This window comes from Rhinolophus ferrumequinum, chromosome 11 (genome assembly GCF_004115265.2).
Source record: "Rhinolophus ferrumequinum isolate MPI-CBG mRhiFer1 chromosome 11, mRhiFer1_v1.p, whole genome shotgun sequence".
In the NCBI taxonomy this organism is placed as follows: Eukaryota; Metazoa; Chordata; class Mammalia; order Chiroptera; family Rhinolophidae; genus Rhinolophus; species Rhinolophus ferrumequinum.
In genome coordinates, this window is record NC_046294.1 from 48,137,363 (window position 1) to 48,162,767 (window position 25,405).

The 25,405-nt window shown below is 53.8% G+C and overlaps 2 protein-coding genes across 6 annotated transcripts in view; both read right to left on the reverse strand.

Annotated features, from left to right (window-relative positions):
- The window catches only part of ARAP1 (ArfGAP with RhoGAP domain, ankyrin repeat and PH domain 1), a 60,531-nt gene extending 42,513 nt beyond the window's left edge, over nucleotides 1-18,018 (reverse strand). For 2 of the 3 annotated variants that reach the window (XM_033119997.1, XM_033119996.1), the window contains exons 1-2: nucleotides 17,893-18,018; nucleotides 1,925-2,002 (exon numbers count right to left, since the gene is read on the reverse strand). In XM_033119997.1, the coding sequence (XP_032975888.1) occupies nucleotides 1,925-2,002; nucleotides 17,893-17,959 (145 nt within the window). In that variant the 5' untranslated portion in view covers nucleotides 17,960-18,018. Of the gene's footprint in view, nucleotides 1-1,924; nucleotides 2,003-6,338; nucleotides 6,403-17,892 lie in introns of those variants that run through there. The other variant, XM_033119998.1, reaches the window with a different exon arrangement.
- A 1,867-nt stretch (nucleotides 18,019-19,885) lies between these two features.
- STARD10 (StAR related lipid transfer domain containing 10) overlaps nucleotides 19,886-25,405 on the reverse strand; it is a 31,251-nt gene continuing 25,731 nt past the window's right edge. For all 3 annotated transcript variants that reach the window (XM_033120105.1, XM_033120106.1, XM_033120104.1), the window contains exons 3-7: nucleotides 23,861-24,008; nucleotides 23,155-23,258; nucleotides 22,355-22,472; nucleotides 20,548-20,600; nucleotides 19,886-20,311 (exon numbers count right to left, since the gene is read on the reverse strand). In XM_033120105.1, the coding sequence (XP_032975996.1) occupies nucleotides 20,066-20,311; nucleotides 20,548-20,600; nucleotides 22,355-22,472; nucleotides 23,155-23,258; nucleotides 23,861-24,008 (669 nt within the window). In that variant the 3' untranslated portion in view covers nucleotides 19,886-20,065. The remainder of the gene's footprint in view (nucleotides 20,312-20,547; nucleotides 20,601-22,354; nucleotides 22,473-23,154; nucleotides 23,259-23,860; nucleotides 24,009-25,405) is intronic.

Consider the following 25,405-nt stretch of genomic DNA (forward strand, 5'->3'; position numbering starts at 1 on the left):
GGCCGAGAGCACAAGAGGGAGCAGACGCAAAACCAGACTTCCTCAGGCCTGAAGCTTCCACAGCATGGACGCCCTCTTTAAGAAAAAGCACACAATATTTTACTTACCATGTCACAATACAAATATTAAACCATTATGTTGTACACCTGAAACTAATATAATGTTATACGTCAATTATATCAAAATATATGTCAATTATATCTCAATTAAAATTTTCTTCATAAAAAAAGAATATCCTATTTTTGTAAAAATTTACAAAAATACATGACCATGGGCACACACTGCCTGGACCCCTCCCTGTGCCCTGAAAGGAGCCTTAAGATCAAATTCCATCAGTTTCCTGGAAACCCACCTCTGGCTGGTGGGGAGACTTCACTCCACATCTTTTCTATCACCTAACTTTTGAACTATGAGAATATTTTTTTAACGGTTCCTGAGGGACCCAAAGGAAGACACAAACCGAAATACATTAGATATCTTAGATAAGCTGGCTCTCGACATTATAAAGTCATCAGTTCTTCCAGAGTTAAGCTATAATTAGCACAATCCCAACTAAAATTATCCACTGGCAGAGTCTACTGTTCATATAAAATGATATTAAAGATTTATGAAGTGGAAAAGCAAGGTGCAGAATAGTGTTTTATGATGTAGACATCTGGGTTAAAGAAAAAGAAAACGTGTATAAGCAGATGTTCAATATCACTAGCTATCAGGGAAATGCAAATCAAAACCACAATGAGATCAGAATGGCAATTACTAAAAAGATAAGAGATAAGCGTTAGAGAGATTGGGGACAAAAGGTGTGAAAAACAATATGGAGGCTGCTCAAAAAACTAAGAATGGAATTACCACGTGATCCTTTTCTGGGTATTTACCCCCCAAAAATATGAAAACATTTATCTGTAAAGATATATGTACCCTGCTGCTCACTGCAGTGTTGTTTACAATAGCCAAGACATGGAAATGACTTAAACGTCCATCAACGATGAATAGATACAGAAGACACACACTGGAATACTATTCGGCTATAAAAAAAACATGAAATACTGCCATTTGCGACAACATGGATGGATCTGGAGAGTATTATGCTAAGTGCAGTAAGTCAGACAAAAAAAAAGGACAAAAATAGTACAATTTCACTCATATGTGGAATATAAAAGAAGTAAGCAAACTAACAAAACAAACAAACAAACAAAACTCAAGGATACAGACAGCAGAATGGTTATCACCAGAGGGGAAAAGGGGTGGGGGGAGGGCGAAGTGGGTACAGAGGGTGGAATAAACGCATACGGTGACGGAAAGCAACTAGACTTTAGGTAGTAAGCATGCAATAGAGTCAAAATATAATGTTGTACATCTGAAATTTATATAATATTACTAACCAATGTTACCTCAATAAATTTAATTTAAAAAGAAAACATACATATACATATAGAACACATATACACAGAATACCTATGATGGGTTTACAAGAAACTGCCTTTCGGGAGGAAAACTGGCAGCTAGGAGGACAAGAAAGGAAAGGTTACCTTTCACTACACCCTCTGTATCTTTTTAATTTTGTACCATTTTCAAAAATATAAATAAAGTTTAAAGGCCAACGTGATCATCTGAGAATGAGAAAGAAATGATAAATGACCAGGCACAGAAGAGAATCAAGGAAGCAGATCCCCCCCCCCCCCCCCACACACACACACACACACTTCAACCCACTGGTCCATGCCAGGTCCCACCCATCTAAGTTCCCCTGGGAGGCTCTTTGCATGGTCTCTGGGCTTTACCCTCTCTCTACCTCTCAATCTCAGTTTTCAAAATAGAAAATGGGACCTCAGGTCTCCCCTCCATGAAGGCTCCTGCCCCCACCACAAAGTTGGGACTTAGCCTGCCACACCCAGCCTCTCCCCCTTCCCAGCTTCTTACTCACCTGCCGGGCTGCCCAGGATGCTGGTCCTCCCAGAGGCGGCCGCTACTCTGAACAGCTCATCTTGGCCTGAGGTGGAAGCTGCAAGGACAGGAGCGGAGGAGAAGGTCCATGAGACAAGGCCACTTGGAGCGGAGGGGTACTAAGAGGAGGAGGAAGGAGAAGAGATGGAAAAGAGGATGGAGGGAAGGATGGGAAAAAGGAAAGAGGGAAGAAAGCAAGAGATGGGGAAAATGGTAGAGGAAGAGAAGGAAGAGGAGGGAAGGGTTCAGGGAGCCTAATGGAAGCCAGAGCCTTCTGGTGGCGGTGAGGTGGCAGACAGAAAGGCCTGCCCAGAGGTAGAGGTCACACAGGTGTTAAAGGGGAGTCAGGACTCCTCATTCTCTGACCCTCTCCCAGGACCAGTGGCTGGGACGTACAGGGAGCAGGCTGTGGTACAGACTATTGTCCTGACCAGGAGGCTGGACTGTCCCCAGGGAAGACATGGGTGATGGGCAGAGGCAACTCCATGACTGAGGCAGTGCCCGCCACAACACAGAGTCTGTCAGAGAGAGGTGGGGACCCTGGAGAGACCCAGGGAAACAGGACCCTCTCTAAGCCTGGGAGCCATGGTGTGGGATGAGGGCAGGGGCAGGGGCATGAGACCCCAGACACCTGCTCCTAAACATGGCTGGGGGCAAAAAGAGGTGTTTCCAGCCAGGAGAAGAAAGAACCAGCCATCCCTGCGGACAGACCACTGGCAAGGTTGGATGGCCCGGGCATCACTGAGGGGAGGCCACCGGCAAGCTCAGATGGCTCAAGCTCTGATTTGGGGGTTGGGGGTGCAATGGGCAGATCCTGGGCAGAGCCAGAGCCACCTTTCCTGCCACTAGGACAGGGTCAACAGCAAACGGCTGAGCTCTGCATGATGGCATTAGGGGATTTTCGTGAACATTCTCAATTTACTAGTTAGGTATTTATCTCAAGTAGATTCCACAATTATTTCTTAGCATGGGGCTAAAATGTTTCAAAAGTGAATTATGTTAAAAATAAATTTTACGTAATAAGTACTTCAGAAAGAGTTGGCAAAAAATGGCAGTGCTAGACAAATGACGATTTTAAAAAAGAGTAACAGACAACAGAAATAGTCCTTACTATATGCCAGGTACATAAGCTCTTTTTATTAACTTACTTAATCCTCACAGCAACTCTATGAGGTACATACCTCATACTTTAAGATGAAGAAGCTGAGGCACAGAGAGTTAAAATAAGTTGCCCAAAGTCACACAGCTAGGAAGGGGCAGCTTGAATATAGTATAGACTTGTTTTGTCCAATACAGTAACCAGCAGTAGCCACATATGGCTAATGAACACTCAAGATGTGGTCATGTTATGAAGTGTGCTGTATAAAAGTACACACTGGATTTTGAAGACTTAGTACAAAAAACAAGAATATAAACTATCCCAATTTTTTCTATTTATTACATAATGGAATTACAACATTTCGGATATTTGGGTAACATTATTAAAATTAATTTCATCTGTTTTTTTGTGCATGTGTACTGGAACATTTTAAATTTGCACTTGTGGCGTGCATTGTATTTCTATCAGACAGTGCAGTTCTAGACTCTTAACTACTCTGCTCACTGACTCTCAAAAGTGACAATGAACACGGAGCCCGTGCTACAGGCTGGGCCCTGTTCTAAAGGTTCAACATGAATTGATTGATGATGACCCCACCCTATGGGAATGACCAGGGCTAGAAAACAGGAAACCATTTCTGTCCCTGCAAAAGGCACAGTCCGATCCTGGGCCTCTCTCAAGTTCCTATTCCTGCACTAAAGGCTTTAGGCCAAGGTCAGACTTGGGGATTCTGCACTGGAAACCCTCGAAGATAGCCCCATTCAAGGCACTGGAAGCACGAGCCGGACCTTAGACCTGGACCTGCTAGAGGGGGTCAGATACCACCCAGCCAGCGAAAACAGCCCACATGGCCCTCCCCAGGCCCGTGGTCAGGGAAAGCTTCTTGGAGGCGGCAGCTCCTTGAAAAAAGAAGTTTAGAGTAGTGCCCTGCTGAGCTATTCTAGAGTCTGAGGCAAAGAAATAATTGGTAATATTAAACCTCTTTATTTAAAATTTGGATGTTTTATTTACCTTGGACTTTTTATTAATACTGATTTTTAAAAAAGTATTATTTATCTTGATTACTGAGCTTTTTGCACCCCCAGCCCCATATTTTGTGCCTGAGGCAAGTGTCTCACTTTCACCACTCTAATCCTGATCCCCAGTATGGAGGTTTTTATTTTTATTTTTCCAACTGTTTATTTTTTTAGTATGCATGTATTCTTGTATTGTTTTAGTCACTCTTATATTGACATAGTTTAGGATTTTTGCCTAAAGAGTTAGTACATCTAAAATTTGGTTAGCAGTATGGAGGTTTAAGCCCTTCAGCTGCTATGACACATCAGTGAGTTTCTATCCCCAGGGAAGCAGAGACTGGGCAGAGGGGAGTGTCATCCCGTTGTGACAGCATTGCCACAGGGTTCTCCTCCTCCCCCACCCAAAGGACCCAGCTCAGGCTGCAACACCTCACCACCCCACCCTGCCCCTGCCCCTGCTTCTCCCCTGTTTCCCTCCAGCACCTCTCTGCTGTGCCAACCCCAGTCCCAACCCTGCTCAGAGCCCTTCTGTGGTTCCCAGCGCCCTCAAGTCCAGCTGCTCTGCCTGTCATTCGACCTGCTCCAACCCTACCTTTACAGATGAAGAAACAAACACCCACAGGGAGGAAGTGACTTGCTCAAGTTGCCCGTAACGTACCCCAAGCCCCAGCCAGGCTGGGCTGGCCCACAACTCCCTCCATTTCACTTTTTTTGCACCAAGAACCAGTTTGGCACATGGGAGCCGCCCCCGAAATTGCTGACAATGAGTAAATGAGCCACATCCTCCAACCTTCGGGTACTGATTCCAGAACACCTCTTCCAGACAGTCCTCCCTGACTGCCCCCTACCTAGGGCTTAGGCCATGCAGCTCAGCACTGCTTCTGCTCTGTCTCTGGTTGCTTCATTCGTGGGGGTCCATCTCCACCCAACCTCCAACCTGGCCTGGGGTATCATGTGAGTCCTCATCCCTTCTTGCCCCCCCGCCCTCTACAGTAGAGCTCAGGACCGGCTGGACTCATACGGGCATGCAGTCTCAGTACAAAGGTAAGTGAGAGTCATCTAGCACCTCAAATCCTTGCCAGCCAGTTCTTTTTCGGATCTGGCCTGAGTCCCTCTTGCTGGAGTCAAAGCTTTCACCCTTCTGTGGTCTAAGGAACACTTTGACCCCCGAGGGCAGTTTAAAACACCTTCTCTGTCCCTGCCCAGCATCTCCCTCGTGCCATCCCTGCCCACTCCTGACGAGGACACCACTTCTGACAGTATAGGGGACGGTGGCCCACGGCCTCCACAGGGACAGGCACACTACAGCTTCTAGCACCGACCGTGTGCCCAGCCCTTTCCAGGACTCCACCTTCATCTTAGGTTCCTCAGCACAGTCCCAAGACCCGGCATTTTAACCCCATTTCATAGAGGCTGTGTGAGGTGGAAACTTGCCCAGGTCACCTGCGACAGGACCTTCAGCGGCCGAGGCTGCTTCTGTGTGGTGGAGTCGGCAAGGCTTCCAGGGAGCTCTCTGAGCTGGGCCTCCCTGCCCTTCCAGGCAAAGGGAACTGAGTGTGCAAGGCCCAGGGGTGGGCTAGGACGGGGCAGATGCGGAGACAGACTTCAGTGGGGCAGTAACGGGAAAGGACAGTAGTGACACCCGGAGACGTTTGGGGACCCTCCCTGGGGTGCCGCAGAGCCTGCTGGCGGAGTGGGTGTGAGCATCCATTGCATTCTGATTTGCATGAATGAGTCAGGCCTGTGGCAGCATAGCCTCAAACATCCTAACTCCTTGCAGCACCCAAGTCCCCTCAGCCCATCCTTCCCCAGCTGCACCCTCAGATTGCCCTCTACACACAGCTGTGCTTTTGGTTCAAGGGAAGGCCCAGCAGTGCAGGGAGCGGAAAGCCCCGGGGTCCAGACCTGAGGCCTGAGCGTGTCCACCCCTCCTCCTCTCCTGCACGACCCCTCCACCCCAGCATCCAGACCTCAGGAAACCCCTCAGAGCTCCCCACACAGGAATCAAAAACCCCACACCTCCAGCTTTGACCACTTCTGGTCTGCAAACCCCACCCCACCCACACCGCAAACGCACACCTCATACTACCCCCAGGGACACACACCTCCCACCCCAGCCAGGAGCCACATAGCAAGCTGCCCCACCACACACACAGCCTTCAGTCCTCAGACTCCCTACCAACAACTCAACTGTGTACAACGAGCCCAGAGCCCACGATGCCCAATAGCTCCCCACACCCCGTCCCATGCCCTCCCCCAGCCCAGTCACCACGGGATACCTATGGGCAGGGCCGCCCTCGGTCTGCAGAGCGTTCTCAGGACTGCTAATGCAGGCAAGGGGCCTTGGAGACACTTCCCTTAGATATGAGGAACTAGGTGGGGGCTGGGCTCCCAGCCCCGAGGCTTCGAGGCTGCAGAAGCGGCTCCTTCCAACCCCGCCAGGCAAGGCAACAGGTTCAGCCCTCGGGTGGACAGCTGACTGAGCCCTGGGCCGAGAAACCTATTTTCTGTCTCTCAGGGACAGTGTGCAGTGACCACTGCATACTGGCTCCAAGGAGGCACACTTGGGTCCCCTGCCCTAGCCCAGCCCTGAATCCCTACGCTGTCACTCACCCTGGCACCAAATTTCAGCCTCATCCCATCTGTGGTGTGGCCTGCCCTCTGGGGTCCCAGGAGTGACAGGAGCTATCAAGTAACAGCCCTCAAGGGGGGCCTCCGAGCCTGGGTGCATAAAGAACCGCCTCCGTCACCTAGGGGGGAGCTGGGGGCCACTGGCAAGTCCCCGGGTGCCAGGCCAGAGCCCCCTGCCTGCAGAATGGGTGGCAAGTCCGGTTTCTAGTCCCGGCTCCACCACGTCTTGCCGGAGCCCTGGGCAAGTCATGCCACATTTTGAGGCTCAGTTTCACCCCACAAAGAAGAGCTGTTATCCAGATGACTGTGACGTGTCAGCATGTGTGTACCAGAGGCCATCGGCTCACTCCTCTGCTGCTAAGATGGACATTTCCTGTTCCTCGGCCCAAGGCCTCGGCCAGTCCTGGCGAGAAGGGCCCTTGCTGCTGGTCTCCTAGCCTGGCTCTAGTCTGGACCCCCTGGAGTTCTCAGTTACCGCAGGAACCAATGACTACCACACACTTCCTCCAGCCACGTCCCCCTGCAAGGCTCCAGGATGGATACGCCACTGCCCCCTGGACCCCTTCCTGGGTGGCCCTGGGTACCACACAGTCCCCATCCTACAGTGATTTCACCAGCTCCCCTCCTCTGGGAAAGCAGGGCTACCTCCAACCTAGACGGGGTCTTTGAGCAAATCAGAAAAATGCCTCTTCCCTCAGTAGCCCCACCGCAGGGCTTGTAGCGCAGCAAAGAGGAAAGACTGGATTCTCCCCCTCCCTTCACCTACCAGGTACCCGTAGGCAGTACACAATATGCCTATCCAAGTACAGCGAACCTATGGACAGGCAAGGTATTTTAACAACCTCTTTGGGGCAGTAAAGCCAGTTTTACTAATGACCAAGGGACATCAAAGATGAAGCGACTGTGGACACCCCAAGTTAAGACCTCAGTTTAAGGCCTGGCCTTAACTCCCACCCCAATCTTAAAAGACTACCTCTTATTTTCTATAACCTTCATGTCTATACTGTTTCAAGTTTTTACAGTTGTGTATCACTTTTATAATTAGGAGGAAAATGATAAAAGTATTTTAAGACTATTAGAATTGAGTTTGTTCCAGCTTATTTCCCAAAACCATCATTATAAAGTAGCTTTTTGATTTGAAAGATAACATGGATAGATGACTAACAGAACTACCATAAACACAACTGCTGATTCCCTGGCCGTCTGGACTAGAGAATAAGAAACTGAGACGCAAAGCTCACTCTCTCCCCCCCCCCCATTCATCCCCTCCAGGGTGGTAGACAGCTTATCAAATAAGGTCCCCTCACCGGGGACTGGAGGCCAGCAGCAGAGTGCAGCCCACGGACTTTCAAATGGGAAATGGACTGAGGCCCATCAGTAAACACGCGACTCCAGGGGTCCCTGTGGTTTGCCCTCTAGACAGTGTCTGACCCCACCCTAGCCCTGACCCTCACCCACATGCCCCACACCTGATGCAGGGGCTCCTCATGCCCAAGCCTCACCCAGGAAAGGGTCAGATGGGGAGTAAGACGTGAAGATGCAGTGCGAATGCCTGACTGCCTCACTTGCAAATAAAGGAAGCTGAAAGTTAAATGGTTTGGTTTTTAAGCCTTGTCAAAAAGTCTACGCACACGAATCCCCCTCAGCCCTACCAAGTGACCCCCCCACCCACGAATGGATCCCTCTGGACCACTCCCTCCCCGTCCCCCTACCTGCCTCATTACCACGTTTTTGACACACATTGCCTCCTCTGCATCCCCACTGCCCCCATCCACCCTAGGCCTCCCCAGCCAGCCCGGACCCCTGGGCCATTCTCCCTGCCTCCTGCCCTTTCCCCGCCTGCAGCCAGGGCACCCCCTAGCCTATCCCTATAACCCACCACAAGGCAGAGCTCCGAACCCGAACCCGAACCCCGCAGCCCTGACCCACATCCATCTTCCCTACCCCCCCAGTCCTTCACTTTTCAGGCCTCGTTCAGGCCCCTTCCCCTCAAAGGGTGACCTGGCCAGTCCCATAGCACCTGTGGAAACCTGGGGCACTCCCACCAGGGGTACCCCACGTTCTGCCTGGCTCCCTGCCCTTCAGTCCAGACATACCCAACTGGGCTGGGGACTTCACGCAGGGCAGGGAGCACCTCCCCGGACCAAAGATGCCGGCCCAGGGGAAGGCCTGAGGTGCTCCAGGGTGACTCCGGGAGATCCTCCTCTGTGACCACTGGCCCCACTGAGGATGTGGGGGGGACTCTTAACACTGTAAATACGGCAGAAACAGGAAGAAACAGGACCGACCACAAGGGGGGTGGGAGTGCACAGGCTGACACAGACTCACAGGCAACAGGACTGGACAGAACCAGAGTCACCCTCACCACACACCAGAGCTGAGGGCCGGCCCTGGTCCTGAGGGGGGAGGGGAAGGGAAGGCTGTGGGACTCCATCCTCTCTGAGCTGACAGGGAACCTGACATGCCTGCCCACCGAGGAGGAGAGACTGGGCGGGCAACTCTACACCCCAGAACTATAAGCCCAGGAGAACAGAGACCTGAATCTGCCCTCTCCTTATGTGGCCCCTGGAATGGAGAAGCCAGATCAGTGGCCCCGTGCTGCTGGTATCTGAAAGGGGAAGCAGCCTGTGTTGCTGGGCTGGTAACCAGATGGGTGGGGCAGGGACTGGAAAGGACAAAGGGAGATGGGGGACCAGCCCCATGGGCTCTGGCCTCCCATTGGGTGTGTGACCTCAGCCTCCTCCGCTATGTAATCAGACAACAGACAGGAAAGATTCCTGACTCGTCCTCTCCTCTCCAACTCACAGGGAACGTTCTAACCCACTTATCTGATACAATCATTCTGCTAAAAACAACAAAACGTGGTGGTTATGGAATACTTACCATTTACCAAGCACTGTGCTAAATATGTTACATGGACAATCTAGAAAGCGGATGGCTTTAGCCCACTTTACAGATGAGGAAGAAACTAAGCCTCAGAGAGGTTGAGTAATTTGCCCAAGATCACAGAGAAGCTAGAATCTGGACCAAGGGCTGCCTGGGCCCCTCCTTCCACTCCATCTCCTCAGAGGGGACAGTGTGGAGACAGGCGGGGGGCAGGGCGGTGAGGCAGGAGAGGAAGAATGAGCGCGGGCTGAGAGGGGCCTTCAAGGCCGTGCTAAGACACTCGCACTCACTGTCCAGACAACAGGAAGCCATGAAGGGCGGGCAGCAGATGCTTTGGGGACCGAGCACAGGGCGGCAGGAAGGCAGGCAGGCAGACACAAGTTCCTCCTACTGGGAGACTTGGGAATTCACATAACTTCTCTGAGTCTCAGTTTCATCATCTGTACAATGGGGATGATGACAGGTCCACCTTGTGCAGGCTTGTGAGGAATAAACGTATGCCTTCAAAACAGATCTCCACTCTGTGACTTCCCAGCTCCCAGAGAGGAAAAGCCAAAGCCAGCACATGGCTCATCAGGCCTGTGTGTTGCCACCTCTCACGTCCTTACTGTTACTGCAACTGCTCTCCATGCGCTCCACCTCAGGGCTGGGCACTGGGGCTCCATCTACTTGGAAGACAATTCCAGGCACCTACATGCTTCCCCCCTGTGCTTTCCCAGCACTGCTCAAACTCAAGGCCTTCCTTCCCTGACCACTCTACCTAAAAAAAGTACCCCTATCAGTCCTTATTTCCTGACCCTGTGTCATTTTCCAGCATCCCACTTATCACTATTAGACACTGCATTATACACTTATTGTTCATGGTTAGTCTCAACTGAGGACCGGGACACTGTGTCACTCATAGCTCTATTCCCAGTAGCTAGAAGTGTACGGCCACTGGGGGAATGAATGAACGGAAATCTACAAAAACCTGGCTCACCCTGTTAGGAGCTCGGGACAGGGGCCTGTGACATGGGTAGGGCGTGAGAGGTTGGACAAGGCAGCTGTCAAGGTTCAGGCCAGAGGTCTAGGAGTAGAAAATTCGACTCTGAGACTCCTTGGTACCCTCTGTGGCGGGGACTGACCCTTCTTTCCACCTCTGAGGCTGTCCCAGCCACTTCCTGCTAGGCCAGCCGTTAAACACTGCCGGGGTGGGGGGCGCCCTTATGCACACAGGAAAGTGCTGATTCTGACCCTTTCGTGCTGCCCACCCCTCAACTATTCCTTGGAGCAGGTCAGAACTACCCAGACTTCCAGGAGTCTCTGAGACCAACCACCCCCGCCCCCTCTCCACACAGGTACACGCCTGCCTACCCCCTCCACGGCTCCCCATTTTCCAGTGAGGTTCAAAAGCCTCCACCTTCTGGTTCCTGCCATTTACTCTTCCTCTCCGGTCTCATTCCCCGCAACCCCACTGCCTGACACTTCACCTCCAGGACTTCGCTTGTACTATTCCCTCTGGCTGTAACCACCTGCTCCTTAGGCCTTTAGGAACTACCTGGTCCAACCTTCCCCACTTCTGGGAGGGGAAAGTGAGCCCCAGAGAGGGACAAGAACCCAACCAGGACCACCCAGCCATACCCCCAGCCTGAGGCCCCCGCCCCCTTCCAATAGCCTGTTCCTTGAAAGAACTGGGAAGAGGAGCTCCCCTCAGGCGACCTCAGAGATCCTGGAACAACCCCCGTCCTCCAAGTGAGCTAAGCTGGCCCTGCACTAAGAAATGTGGGTTTTTAGGTCACAGGCAGTAGCGGAAGATGAGTGTCCTGGTTCATGTTCTGGAAAAGAACCACTAGAACCACAAGATACTCCCTGGATCTTCGGCTTCCCTAGGCTTAGCGCGTCCATCTTTAAAGCTAAGGAGATAGAAGGAGGAAGAACAGACCCAGTCTAAGGGGAGAGGTAGGCCTTTAGCTGGGCCTCTGGCACCCTTTCACCAAGCAAGAGAGACTCCACCCCACAGCTGTCCTGTAGTCATTTGTCACAGCTCAGTCCCCAACCCTGCCGTCAGGCTGCCCCACCAGGCTAGGGCAGCCTTTGGGAACTGCTGCATTTTAGCTGCAGACCCACAAAGCAGCCTGCGTGGATAAACGGCCCCACTCAAGTGGGTGAAAGCCTCACTCAGTTCACACATCCAGAGGTGCAGAGCCGGGCACCTCCAACCCCAACCCACGGGGACACTGAATGCTGATCACACCCGCACACAGGCAAAAGCACAGGACCTCTAAGGACACGTCTGGGCCCCAGAAGACAGAGACTCGCACATAGACACGCACAGTGCCCCCAGAGGGATGTGAAGCAGGAAGGCGCTCCCTTGGCCAGGAAGTCTTCCAGGATGGGGGTCGCTTCCCTCATGGGAGGGAACAGGCCTTCTCCGCAGGGGCAGCTCCCGCTCTATGCCCAGGGCCCTTTGCAGGCAGCTGCTGTGTCCACAGGCCCAGACGGGCACCAGAAGGACTGGGGAGGCGTTGTGAAATCCTCGAAGGCCTCAGGCAAAGCCAGGCCTCCCTGCCCCCTGAGGAGAGGCATTGCCTCCCCTCGGCCTCCCAGGCTCAGGTCTCCCCTCACCACTGGAACTGCGCCAGCTGCGCCACATCCTGTGCTGGCTCCAGGAGGACCTGTTTTGCCTAGCAACATGGCCCAGACCTTGCTCTGTGACCAGGCCAAACACCAGCCATCCAATGACCTCCCCTCAACCCCATCCTGGTATCCAGGAGGCAGCCCCACCATTAGCAAATGAAGAGGAGCCCTGGCCCCTATCTGTCCCCTCCGTGCTCTCCACCAAGATGGTTGTTTCTGCTGCTACCACCTAGACGCTTGCAGTGTCTGCTTCTCAGTTTTCTTGAAAGGGGGCAGCTGGGTACATATGCTAGGAGTGGTGGGTACTGAGCACGCACGGAGCTCGGAGGCCAGCTGGGCCATTGGCCCTCCCCCACCTGCCAAGCAGCTCTGAGAAACTGTCCAGGTCTCACCTATCTGGCATCAGCCAGCCAAAGTATGGCACAGAGTCGCCTAGCTCTCAATTTGGGGTCCACCCAGCCCAATTTAAGGTTTTGCAGACTCTTGGAACCTAGAATTTTGGAAATTTGTAAGCTGGGAATTACAGGCACATAAAGCTCTAGGTAGAATCCTTGAATCCCAGATGCCTAGGTTCTCAGACTCAGAACCCTAAAATCGCAGCTGCCCAATGTGGAAAGAAGGAAGGCGGGAGTGGAGAGGGAGAGAGAAGCTCCCCACCTCAACCCGCCTCACTCCTTACCTGCCCTATTTGGTTGACTCTGGGAGGTTCCAGGAACTGCTGCTTTCTGCTCCCTCCCTGACGCTCCAGGGAAGCGGAGTCCACTGAAGGTACGTGACCAGCCCAAGGCCTCTCAGTGAACCAGAGATCAGGGATAGAGCACGGGCTCCTGACTCCAGGCCTATAGACTACACGCAGAGCCCCGGCTCTCACGTATGGTGGGAAAGAGGGGAGGAGAGCAGGGGAAGTCCAGTGGCAGGGCAGTGTGCTTTGGGGTGGTAGGGAAGGTGGCAGGGGAGACCCAAGCAACACGGGGGACAATATGCAGTGGTGGCTCAGCCTTGCTACTGCTGTCCTGTCCTGAGGCTGACCCACACCAGCCCTGGCCGGGCCAGACTTCCCCAAGGGCTCTGGGCATCTGATCCAGGTGTGACCTCTGGCTCTCTGCCCTGAGAATGGGACAGAGGACTGGCCATGACAAGTCCCAATCTTCCTCTCTCTCTCCCTTGCCTCACAATCTTTGCCCTCACAACAATGAAGATAATGAGAAGGTAGAAGATTTTGCGATGTCTCTCCCTCCTGGGGAGTGGAGGTGGGGGCCTCTCTGACCCCTGAATCCTCTTCTGGACCCCTCTGGCCCTGGGCACCACAATCTTGACCAAAGCTGGTCTCTGTCTCTTGGCCTTTTAGCTCTGGAGCCATGTTTCCCAGGTTTGCTCATTTAGCCATTGACACCCAGTTGTACCTGTTTAATCAGGAAAAAGACTTGGGCCCCAGGACAAGGCCGGTGGGCAGCCTGAAGGAACCCCGGGGTGCCAGCGGTCCAGGAGGCCCTGACCAGGCCTCAGGCAAGGAGGTGGAGCAGAGGCCTCGGAGGCCCCTGCCTGGGGGCCAGTCCAAGAGCTCCCTTCTCTTGGCTGAGAAACCGTAGGCAAGTCACTTAACTGCTACTGACCTCAGTGTTCTCATCAGCAAAATGGGGTCTGGAAGAACTGCTGCCTTCAGCAAAACCCAAAGTAAACAGGACAGCACGAGAGCAGACCTCAGGAGGTGCTCATCCTATGGCACGGCCCATGGAGACTAAGGACTTAACAACAGTCAGTCCAGTCTGCAAGCAGGACACCCTTACAGGCATCCCATTGCCACAGCTGGTCACCAGAGATGTCACCTGATCAAATGGCCCTCCAGTCCCTGACTGCCACCCTAACTGGGAGTTCCCAGGGTTGAACAGGGTTTGGCTCTCCTCTGGCTGCAGTGTCTTCCAGTGCTCAGGGTTCTCCCTGTGAAGCAAGAGAAATTCAGACTCCTGGATGATCTTGGGCAAATCACTTAACCTCTCTGGGCCTGTTTCCTCATCTGTAAAATGGGAACGGCTCCTACGCCACAAGACTACCGTTGAGTATTAAATCAGTACATAAAATGCTTAGCTAAATGTCTGGCATACAGTAAGCTTCCAAGAAACAGTAGCTACAACTAGTATCATTACTACTATTAATAATAATTTGGTTATTAAACCGGTCACTTAACTCTATATCCCCTCCCAGCCACTCTGATTGTCCCAATGGCCTGGGACAGATGTCCAGATGATGGAACAGACATTTAACTTCTGAATTATGTTCCAAAGGATGAGCCAGAGAGAAATTCCACAGGAAGGTCATGCAGGAAACCAACTATGCACTGTTTCCCACCCCCAGGCCATCCCTGACATCTGGGGTCATCTGTCTCTTTGGGCTGGGACTGTCCTCCCCAGAGCCCTGGTTGGAACGTACTTGTCTGGGGACCTGATAGGGGTGGGGTAGGGTGGACACAATGTCCTCTCTGGTCAAGACTGGGATACCTGGGAGTCGGCCGCCAGGCCTGAGCTTTATGGGGAGTGTACTCATAGGGGGTCTCTGAGGGCCCCCCATATCCTCCTGCTGTTCAGACCCTTGGAGAGGCCCCCCCTTAGTGCAGAACCCCTTCCTGAAACAGGAGACGTGCCTCTGCACAGGACTGGGAAGGGGACGAGTTCAGCCTGACTGAGCCCAGAGGAGGGTGTGAGACGGGCTGCCCAAGGGACAGGACTCTGCCCCTGAGGGAGGGCCGGGTCTGCTTGGCTGGGGACACACCCTGCTTGAGGCTGCCTTGGCCCCCACCCAGGGGAAAGCCCCTCACTGAGTGAGACCCTGAACTGAGCTCAAGGGATGAGGTCAGGCTGGGGAGGGGAAATCAGGCCAAAGAGGCAAACAAAAGCCTAGGTCCTGATCCTGCCTCCACCACTGATTCACTGTAACCTTGGGCAAGTGACTTCACCTTTCTGTGCCTCGGTTTTCTCATCTGTAGAATGGTACCTAACTTCTAGGGTTGTTTGGAGGACGAAACCAGTTAACATACATAAAAGTACCTACAACCATGCTGTGTGCACGTCTGCTGACATTGTCATTCTGGCTGATATCACCACTCAGCTCTCTCCGAGTTTCTTCCCCTGTTACTGAAGGGTGATCCTTGTCTCGTGAAATGATGTAAAGTTGATAAAGTAAGAAATGAGTAGTGTCGGGCACACTGTACGCACTCAAATCAATCCCTCTCCATTCGGAGTCAGTCTTGACCCCTACCAGGGCTCACTGTGTAATCCTGGTCGTATCTCTGGCCCTTGGCCTCAGTCTCCCCATCTGTGAAAAAAGCTTCTAAGCCAAGTGGTCTCTGACTGTCTGCGGCCATATCTGCTCCAGCCCCCCTCCCACCTCTGTTCCCTCCTTCCTTCTCCATTTCCAACTCATGTCCTAATGTATCCTCTCCTGCTTCAACAGAACCCCTTGAGAGCCTAAAGTGGACTGGAGGGGACAGCTAGTGGGCAAGGGATACCAGCTCTCAAGCAGCACCGGGCCCCCAAGGGTTAAGATCCAAAGAGAAGGGCGGGGGGGGGTGGCAGGGTCAGTGCTGGACAGACGGGCCTGGATCCCAGGGCCTGCTTCCCCTCCCCCCACCCTGGGAACAGAGGCTACTTGTTTGGGCATCAGCCGGCTGGCTTTGAGCTTGGCCAAAGGGAGAGTGGGGTGGGGAGAGGAGAGGGCCCCAGAGAGTAGAGGAGACTCCCTTCTTCCAGCTGATGCCCTAGGCTTCGTACTAGGCTAGTCCACCACTAGCCCCTAGGATCTCAGAGGCCCCGTACCCCTCCAAACTGACCCTATCCCCCAGGTTCTCCCTTTTCTTCATTCAAACGCTCACTGCTGGGGGCAAGATTTAGACTCAGACAAGCCCAGTTCTTGCTCCAGACCAGGCTCTTATTGGCGCATGGGTCTAGGGCTTATTGCCTCTCTCTGCAGATGGGGAAACGGAGGCTCTAAGGTACCGAGCCAGGAACTGAGAAGTCTGGGGATTTGCAGAGTCACACAGGGTTTGGTGGCAGCACAGGGACTGTCCCAAGTCCCAGCCATGCCCGTGGCTCTGCAGGCCCCTTCACCACAGAGCTCAAAGGAGGCCCTTCCTTAAGCTGTGCCACTACACAGGATGGAAAGGCAAAGCAGGAGACACCAACAAGCAGCCCACCTCTGACATTCCAAAGGACCTAGGAGGTTTGGATGGGAGAAAACTTCTGGGGGCAGGGGGTACAAGCAACCTGCACAAAGGGCTGAGGCTTGATGTATGGAAAAGCATGGCTGGAGCCCAAGAGGTGGTAGAGGTGAGGCTTGGGCTGAGTAGGAAGTGCCCCAATAAAGCCTAGGGACAATCTGGGCCGCAGGTGGCTCCTACCAACTTCCACCTCCCCAGTTGTCAGGACTCTGCCTGGGACAAGCCCCTCTTGCCCTACTCCAGTGAACAAGTAGCAAATGGGGAGGCAGGGGCCCCAGGCCAGGGTCTGAACAATCCCAAAGCAGCCATGAAACATGGGAATGAGTTCTCTCTCCACCCTGTCCCCACTACCCCTTCCTGCCATACCCACCTTCTCACCATTCCCCAAATATGCCATGCAAGTTCCTGCCTTCACACAAGCTACGCCCTCCTCTACGGGGGTCTTAGTGAATCTCCACAGAACTGCCGAAGCCCATTCCAGTCCCTTCCTCCCTGGGCTTCCAAGAATTCCAGTCCCTAATTCCATCTCAGTACCTGTCTGCACCTGTCTTCGTGACTGCTGGGATTCTACCCTGTAATGAGCCTGCTGGGAGGCCTCCCCTAGACCCGGCATTCCCTGCACTCTAAAGATAGGCCTCCTGGGTGCCTCTGTGTGGACTTTGGTGCTCAGCACGCAGTCCTATCCTTCTCTGAATACCTCCACATGTCTGTCAGACCCCGCAGCCGTCCCAGCTCCCCAAGCCTGAGGATCCACGAAGGCTCCAAGGACAGCAGCTTTGGAAGAGGTGCATATGCCAGAAGCCATACTGTGCCGGCTCCTGACTTCATTATCCAGGACCAAAACCCACCGCTGGCGACCTGGGACCAAACACCGACCCCACTCTCCTCACGCTGCACTCCACGTCTGCTCTCTCCAGTCCCAACAACCCACTCCGGGCTTGACCCCATTCAGTGAACACCTCCTTCTTTTTCCAGCAATTGGGCCAGGTAGGGGCTCTTGGGAGGCCATGCCCCCATTTACTGGTAGGGAATTAAGGAGCAAAGTCCGGAAGTAGCCTGCCCAAGGTCACTGGAGCCCCAGGTCCAGGGCATAGGGTCGTAGCAATGTGGAGGGCTTGTAAGGGTCTCCGCGATCAGTGAGGTGGGGGCCTTCATTTCACAGACCAGAAAAGCAAGGCACCCGACGGCGGGCTGGCTCCAGATTCCGAGAATCTTCGTGCCGAACGGCTGAGGGCTGGAAGCCCCCTGTCCCGTTGGTTCGCCCTCCTCCCTACTGACTCCGGCCCGACCGCGCATCCTCAGGGGCGACCCGCATCCCCACCACCGGACAGGAGAACAGACAACACCACCCAGGAGAAACGGCCGCGGAAGTAGGCGCCGAGCGCAGAGTCGCCGCGCGGCCTCAGCGTTCCCTTCTGCGGAATGGGGAAAGTTCGGGCCACACCTGGCGAAGGAGCGCCGGACGGGGAGGCCCCGGCAGCCGCACTGACCTGTTCCGAGTGAAGACTCCACGCGGGGAACCGGGGTTTCGGCGCCGCCAGACTCAAACCGCTGCATCCAACTCGCGGCCTCAGGCCGGGCGCGCCCACCCCACCGGGCGCTTCCGCCCGCCACACGTGACGCCCCAGGGAGGGGACGATGGGGCAGGGGCAGGGCCCCGCCCCCTCCCTGGCCCCGCCCAGTCGCTGTCTTCGAGTCTGCTGGCCGGCCGGGTTATCCTTCCAGGCGGGTCAATCTGTGTGTCTCCCCTGTCCCCCTGGATGCTCGAAGATCCGTCTCTGTCTCCTGAGGCTCGGTGTCTACCCCCACCACTCCTTGCCCGCTGAGTCTCCATCTCTTTCTGAATCTCCCAGCCTCTTGCCACCCCTCTCCTGGTGACTCCGCCCCCAAAGGGATGAGCCACACACCCCCAGGGGCCCAGACCCCCAGGTCGTTTAATAGGCCCTGGGAGGCAGGGCGACCAAGGTCTCTCACCTCCTCTTCTAACAAGTCCTTAACCACCCCATCCTCGGAGGATAACCCACTTCTCTCCCTGGGCCACGTCCCCCAGTCAGGGTGGTGAAGAGTCCTGTGTAGAGAAGGCTGCAGCCTGAGGTCTTGGCACCCAGGTACTTCCACTGGCCTAGACACCTGGAGATTCCCTCGCATCCTACCTGTATACACACAGATGAGGGCCTAGGGTTTGGCAGGCATCCTGGGTCCTGGATCCAAGTCACCTCTGGGGCCAGCCAAGCCAGAAACCTTAACTTGGCTATGCTTCTATTTCACCAAATACCCTTTGAATGCATTTAGAAGAACAGCTCTCACCAGGGTGGGGCATGAGGGTTTACTCTGAGATGAGGAGTCATTAATTTGAGCACCTACTATGTGCCAGGCGCAGTGCTAGGCAACTTCCTCCTTTTATTTCAATCCTCATACCTCTGCTTGAAGGCAAAAATCATCACCCTATGTTATGGATTTGGAAATGAGGTTCTAGGACTTGCCCAAAATTTCAAAGCCAGTATTGGGCAAACCTGGGATTGGAACCCAAGTCTTGGTGAGTTATAGAATCTCCTGCCTACCACCACTGGACCTTTGACTCTGCCCCTCTAGGAAAGAGTCTACTACGGGGTCTTCCTGACAAGGCTAAGGCAAGTTGCTTCCTGGGAGGGGAAGGCAGGGCCAGACCTTAGTGAGAACTTCCTGGCCCCAAATTTATATGGGGTGCAAAAACACTGGAGAGGGCGGAGCACAGGGCCCTCCTCCCAACTTGATAGTAGGGGTGTCCCTTAGGCAGCAGAGGGCACCTGGGGGCCACAGAGACAGGGGAGGCCCAAGCAACCTTCTAGACCTCAAAGCAGCCAGGTAGAACACAGGACCGCTGGCAAGGGGCTAGGGGCCCCACCCTTTCTGTTAACACAGTCTGAGGTCTTCAAAGTGACCTAGGGAGGGCTCAAATCACAGGGCCTGGTCCGTCTACTGCACTGGAGTCTGACGACCCTCACCTCCACCCCCAACTTCCCTCCTCCAGAACATGCTGCCCCAACCACAGCTTTGAGGCCCGCAGCCCTGTGGCCTGAGGCCCAGGGTCCTGTCCACCCCACTTTCCTGATGACTGGAGAGTATCAGACCCTGGTTCCATAGGTTGAACCCTATGGGCCTGAAAGTCACACAGAACCCCACCCTCTGACCCCCTGACCCAGTGGCTCTGGCCAGACCTGCTTCTTCTCTTAGAGCAGTGAAAGGTAGCCAAATAGCCTGGAGAAAAATGGCAGAATGAACACACAAGGATGGATGGATGAAGAGTGAACTAATGAAGAGACACAAGGGCACCAGAACACAGCCCACCCCCAGCTACACATGGGAGATGAGGGGAAGCCTAAAGGAGCAAAGGCCAGGCGATCAACGATAGAAATCAACACAATGAACTGTACAAAAAGGGGACCAAGCGCGGCGGCCGTGTCCGGGGCAGGTGGGAAGCAAGCATAGCGATGAGTCGACGAGTCGGCTGAGGCTGTGGGATCATTTATTAGGGCTGCGTCCAACCAAGCTGCAGCGCCAACCTGGGCCAGAGCCCAGCGTCCCCAGGAGGCGCAGGGGGTGGAGGAGGGGAGAAAGCGCGGAAGGACCCGCCACCCCTGGGCTCGGCCACGTCTCGTCTAGGTCCCTGTCGTGGTTCAGCACTCAGGTGAGCGAGGTGTCATCGTCGCTGCCCTCGCCGCCCGCACCTCCCAAGCGCTCCTCCCGACTCTCTGCCACCGCGCTCTCATCGATGTTTTCCAGCGAGTCCGCATGCTGCACCGACAGCTCCGACAGCGGCAGGCTTGGCAACGGGCTCTGCTCCGGGTGTAGCCACGGCTTGAAGTGCGGCTGATGCTTCTGCTTCCACTCAGGGTACTTGACGCACGCCTTGTACATCTTTTTCATGGCCTGTGGACCCGCCGCACCACCGAGTCAGGGTGAACCGACACAGGACGGAGTCCTCCCCATGTCCCCTCCAGCCCCCTCCACAGGCTCAGGCCCCAGCTCCCAGCATCCTGATTTTTGCCCCCGTTTCATAACTCCGCCTCTCAGCCCTAACTCCGCCCCCTGACTCCCAGTCTCATCCCCTCAGCTGAAACCCTCTCAGCCAGCCTCCACAGCCCCAAAGTCCCAAGTCCACTCACCTTGGGAGCCAGGAACTGAGAAGACTTATTCACCACCCACTTGGGTAGAGAGCCTATGAGGGTAGGGAAAGGTAGTGAGGAGAAAAGGAAGAAGCCGCCTCAGGGACCCAGCCCCCTCCCTCTAGCCTGGGAGGCCAACCTCTTCTCCATGGGGGTGAGGGGTAAGGCAAGTCCTATAAGACTTGATCATCCTCACTCCCTCTTTCCACCTCAGACCAAGGTCATCAGGCTCAAGTCTGTGTTCTCCCCCCAGGCCCCCACGGCTGAGCCCCAGAGGGCTGCATGGAAGAAAATCACAGGGTCTTAGGTAACCACAGGCTACACGTGTTGAAATTCTGACACACCAAACTCCAGGCCGCCGCCTCCCCTCCACTGACACTGACAGCCCTTCTCATGCCCAACCCCTCTATGGTGAATGGCCCTGATGCTCGGCCCCTCCTCTGCCTGTCTTTCCAAGTCCCTTGCCCCAAGAAGCCTAACTACTACACAGGCCTCTTGGCCGAGTACCCCAGCCTGGCCTGACCTGGAATCCACAGCCCAGCTCTCCACCCTCATTCCCAAGTGTCTGCTCTGCCTCTGACACCCAACACACTCACTCAATGCAATGCCGAGGAGCCCTGGGCCTGGACCACTGGGCCCCTGGTGGGACTCAGGCACAGCCATCAAAGGTGCTCAAGGCTTGCCCATCCTCCAGTCATTCATCCGTTCACTCACTCACTCTACATTCACTCAGTGATACCCACCCTGACCCAGAGAAGAACTCACTGTCTAGGGGGCCCAACAGTGTGCCCTGTGCTCTGCTAGACGGGGATGGGTCCACAGAGCGGGGAGCCAGTGATTCCTCTGGGTATCAGGGATAGAGGAGGTGACACCTGAAGAGCCCTGGAGGAATGAGTAAGGGAGGAGAGGTGTTTCCAGGCTGAGGGACAGGGCTACCTAGACAGGGAGGTGGGAATATGTAAAATGTGTGAGGAAGGACCAGGAAACCCGAGGAGGGGTCTTAGACGCCACTTGGAGGGCAATGGAAAGTCACAGGAGAATTTTAAGCAGAAGAGAGTCATGAGGAAATAAGTGTTTTTGGAAAAATCCCTCTGGTAACTGGTCAGACAAGGTAGCTTAGTATGGAGAGAAATGACAGATTCAGGAGCTTTTTAGGAGGTAGAATCAATAAGAATTGGTGACTAGATTTGGGAGCTGAGAAGAAGGAGCCCCAGATGACCCCCGGGTTCTTGGCATGAGTGAGTAGAAGGGAGACTTAGGAGAAGGAGTAAGTCAGGAGGTGAGACGGAGAGTTCGGTATTGGATACATGAGTTTCAGGTCCTAGAAGACACACCGAGGGGCGTGTCCAGGAGTCCAGTGGCCTCAGGGATCTGGATCTCAGCAGAGAGATAGGCATGTGGCCGGCTGGCCACAGAAGCCTTGGCGTTAGCTGAGCCCTCCCAAGGGAAAGAGGACTGAGGCCTGGAAAACCCAGGTCTCCAGGATGGGCAGAGAACAGGAGCCAGCAAGACAGACAGAGTGGGAGCAGCCAGTGAGCAGGGAGCAAGTCAGAGCACAGGGGTGTGGGCACCCAAAAAGAGAGCTCCAAGCTTCATCATGAAGCAGTGGCTACCACCTCGGCCCTTGCTTTTCAAACCATTGTGAAGTCTCAGATGAGACTTGTTTCAAATGATGTTTTGGGTGAATATGCCCCAAAATACAAAACAGCTCCGAACAGAAGCCCTTTTGGATCCTAAGTAGATCAAGCACCATCCCCTGTGGTATAGGGAAGGATCCCACAATAGGCTGCCAGGGCCAAGCCCTCACCTTTGGGGTCCACCTGGGCCAGGTAGGTGATGACGCAGCTCTTGGGCCCCGTGCTCTGGATGAGGTAGCCCGTCTGGATGGACACGGCTCGGACCAAGTCTTTCCGAGGTGGGTATTTCTGGGGATGGAAGGCACAGGAAGGTAAGATGCAGGGTAGGGGCAAAGGAGGAGGTGTCTTTGTGAGCACACACTCACACTCACTCTCTCTCTCACACTCTTAGTTCATATCCCCTGGTGTCAACTCCAGGCCAGGCCTGATGCTGGAATGAGGAGAAAGGGAAGAATCAGACTAGGTTATCCTTGCCCCTCTTAAGCTTTCTCTGTTGCCCTCCAGAAAGAGCTGTCTGGGGTCAGGGTTCATGAGCACACACGGGCGCATGCATACACACAAACACACTCTCTCATCCTTGCCCAGGCCTGCTATACCTGCCTGTCATGGAGATCAAGGTAGCCCAGCCTCATGGAGGGCCAGGGGACCCTGTCCTCACCTCTTGCTTTCCCCTTTCCCAGCCAGACCATGCCAGAGCCCAACCCACAGGAGCAAGCCCGTCCCACCCAGCTGCCCACAGTGATGGTCCACAGTACACTCTCCTCATCTGCTAGACAGCCCCAGTGGGGAGACAGGCACCACTATTTTTACTAAATAAGAAAGAAACTGAGGGCCTGAGGATTTCACGCCGGGCCTGAAGTCACAAGGAAGTCATAGTAGTAACCAGGGGCCTCTCCCGGGCTAAGCCCGCCGGCCCAGCCCTACTGGCACCTTCCCCTGCCCACCCAGCAGGGAAGGCAGGTCGACTCACGGGATGCTTGACTGAGTAGTTCATAATGATGTAGTCAGTGCCCATGGGAAGCCAGGAGCGGAGGGTGATGACATCACGGTTCTTCAGGGGCTTTGGACACCTCCCTGTGGAGGGCAAGGGACAGTCAGCCAGACCACTAGCCTATCTGCCTGCAAAGGAGGGCACAGCAGAGGCCAGACACAGGAATACCTAACTAACTGCCAGCTCCCCTGATCTAAGCAGGATGGGACACCAGAACATAGTCCCAAAGCAGGAACTAAGGACGAGCCATCCCCGCTCCTCACCACCGCACACAGCCCTTACCGTGCTGGCCTGGCTTGTTTGTATATGCGAGTACATAGGAAAACATGGTATTGTTCTCATGTGTATACATGAAAATGTGTGACTGTGAGTATGTGGCATACGGCTGTGGTTGTATACATGTGTGCACGTGTTTGTGTGGAATGGGTATACATGAATGTGGGAGTGCATATGTGTGTGTGAGTTGTGTGTGTGTGTGTGTGTGTGTATGTGCGCGTGAGCGCACGCCCAAGTGTCTGGGACTGGACAGGGATGTGAGAAAGGTCAGCCCTACATCTCAGCACTCAGGTCTCTCAGCAGCCTGGCCATGGAGCAACCACAAGGAGGGAAGGTGGGAGGAGAAGGCTCAGCTGGAGGCTGGCGGAGGCCTGCAGGAGGCTGGGAAAAAGTGCTTGGGCCTGCTCACAAGAGTAATAGCCCACGTCAGCGTTCACTGTCAAGCGGGCGATGTCGAAAGTCTCAATGACGTTGCTGTCCCACTTCTTTCGGTATTCAATGTCATGTAGTACATCGTAGAGTGTCTCAGCTGGCACATCGCGGCACTCCATCCGGCACTGCAAACAGACACATAGGTTGTCAGGGTCACAAAGGGCTCGAAGCCCCCGCCAGGGGACTGGAGGGCGGGGAGAAAGAGAAGGAGGACAGAGAGAAACAGCAACCTGTGAAGCCAGCATGGGCTCACCACTTGCCATAAGCCCTACCCAGCCCTCCCAGAAGCCATCTGTGCCAGGAGATAGCCACCCTGTATCCAGAGACTATCTCCTCAATCTCAGTCCCCATTTGTTCCAGTCTCCTCCTCCAGGAAGCCTTCCTGAATTACACAGCCAGACCTTCTGGATTCCCATACATTGAGTCTCTATATCTGTGCCCTCCCAGACCCCTGAATTTCATGATTAGATTCTCACAGTTCATTCGGCACAGAGCCTGGTATGGGTACATGTTAAATGAAACGAAAGCATGAATGAACAAACACATGCCTAAATGGATTTCTTTCCTCTATGGTACTCATCACCTGGCCACACCGCTGTCCTCCTCCTTCCCCTTTTTTTTTTCATCCAATAAGCATCTTTAGGTTTCTTACTATTTATTAGCCTTGTCCTCAAAGAGCTTTCCATCTAGGAGAGAAAAGAGCCAAGGATACCTTTTGAAAAAATGTAACCCTCACAACAACTCTGCCAGACAAGAAATCCAAGGAGGAACTTGCCCAAGGCCACCCAGCTGGTAAGTAGCAGCGATGGGATTTTACCCAGATCACATGTCTGGAAAGAGAGTAAAAACAGAACCAGCTTTTGCTAGATTTACACTCAACAAGATGAAACTCAGTCCATAGCCTTGTTCTGTGATTTTTTTTTCACCAATAGCCCAAACCCCAGGATGGAGTTCCCCTCAGGCAATGGACAAGTGGTCTTGCATACTTCAAAAAGGTCTCCAAGAACTGGGTGTTCAGACAGTGCCAAGGGAAGTGCACACATTGCTTTCTACTAAAAAGGGCATACGTGCAACCATCGGAGGGAGGGATCACGGTTAGGCCTTGGCACCACTAACCATGATGAGATGCCATGGGAAGGACACATCACTACCTTTTGGGTATCCTAGGCACCAGTGAACTCATCAAGGCTTGGATATACTGCACTTTACAAAAAATACAGAGGACAGAGGTACAAGTGAAGTGTTACCCTGAGAATACAACCAGACGAAGCCAGATGGTGAGACACTCTGCAGGGTTACTTGTCCAGTCTCTTCTACAGATCAATGTCATAAGGAACTAGGCTAGACTGAGAGACTTACAGGACACAACAAGCAGATAGAAAGTGTGGTACTGGATTGCATACTGGCTTGGACACAACAGCTACATATAAAGGACGTATTTGGGACAACTGGAGAAGTGTGAATATGATGAGTATTAGATGTGCTGAAAATTTACTGAAACAAAATGGCAGAGATTGCTGCC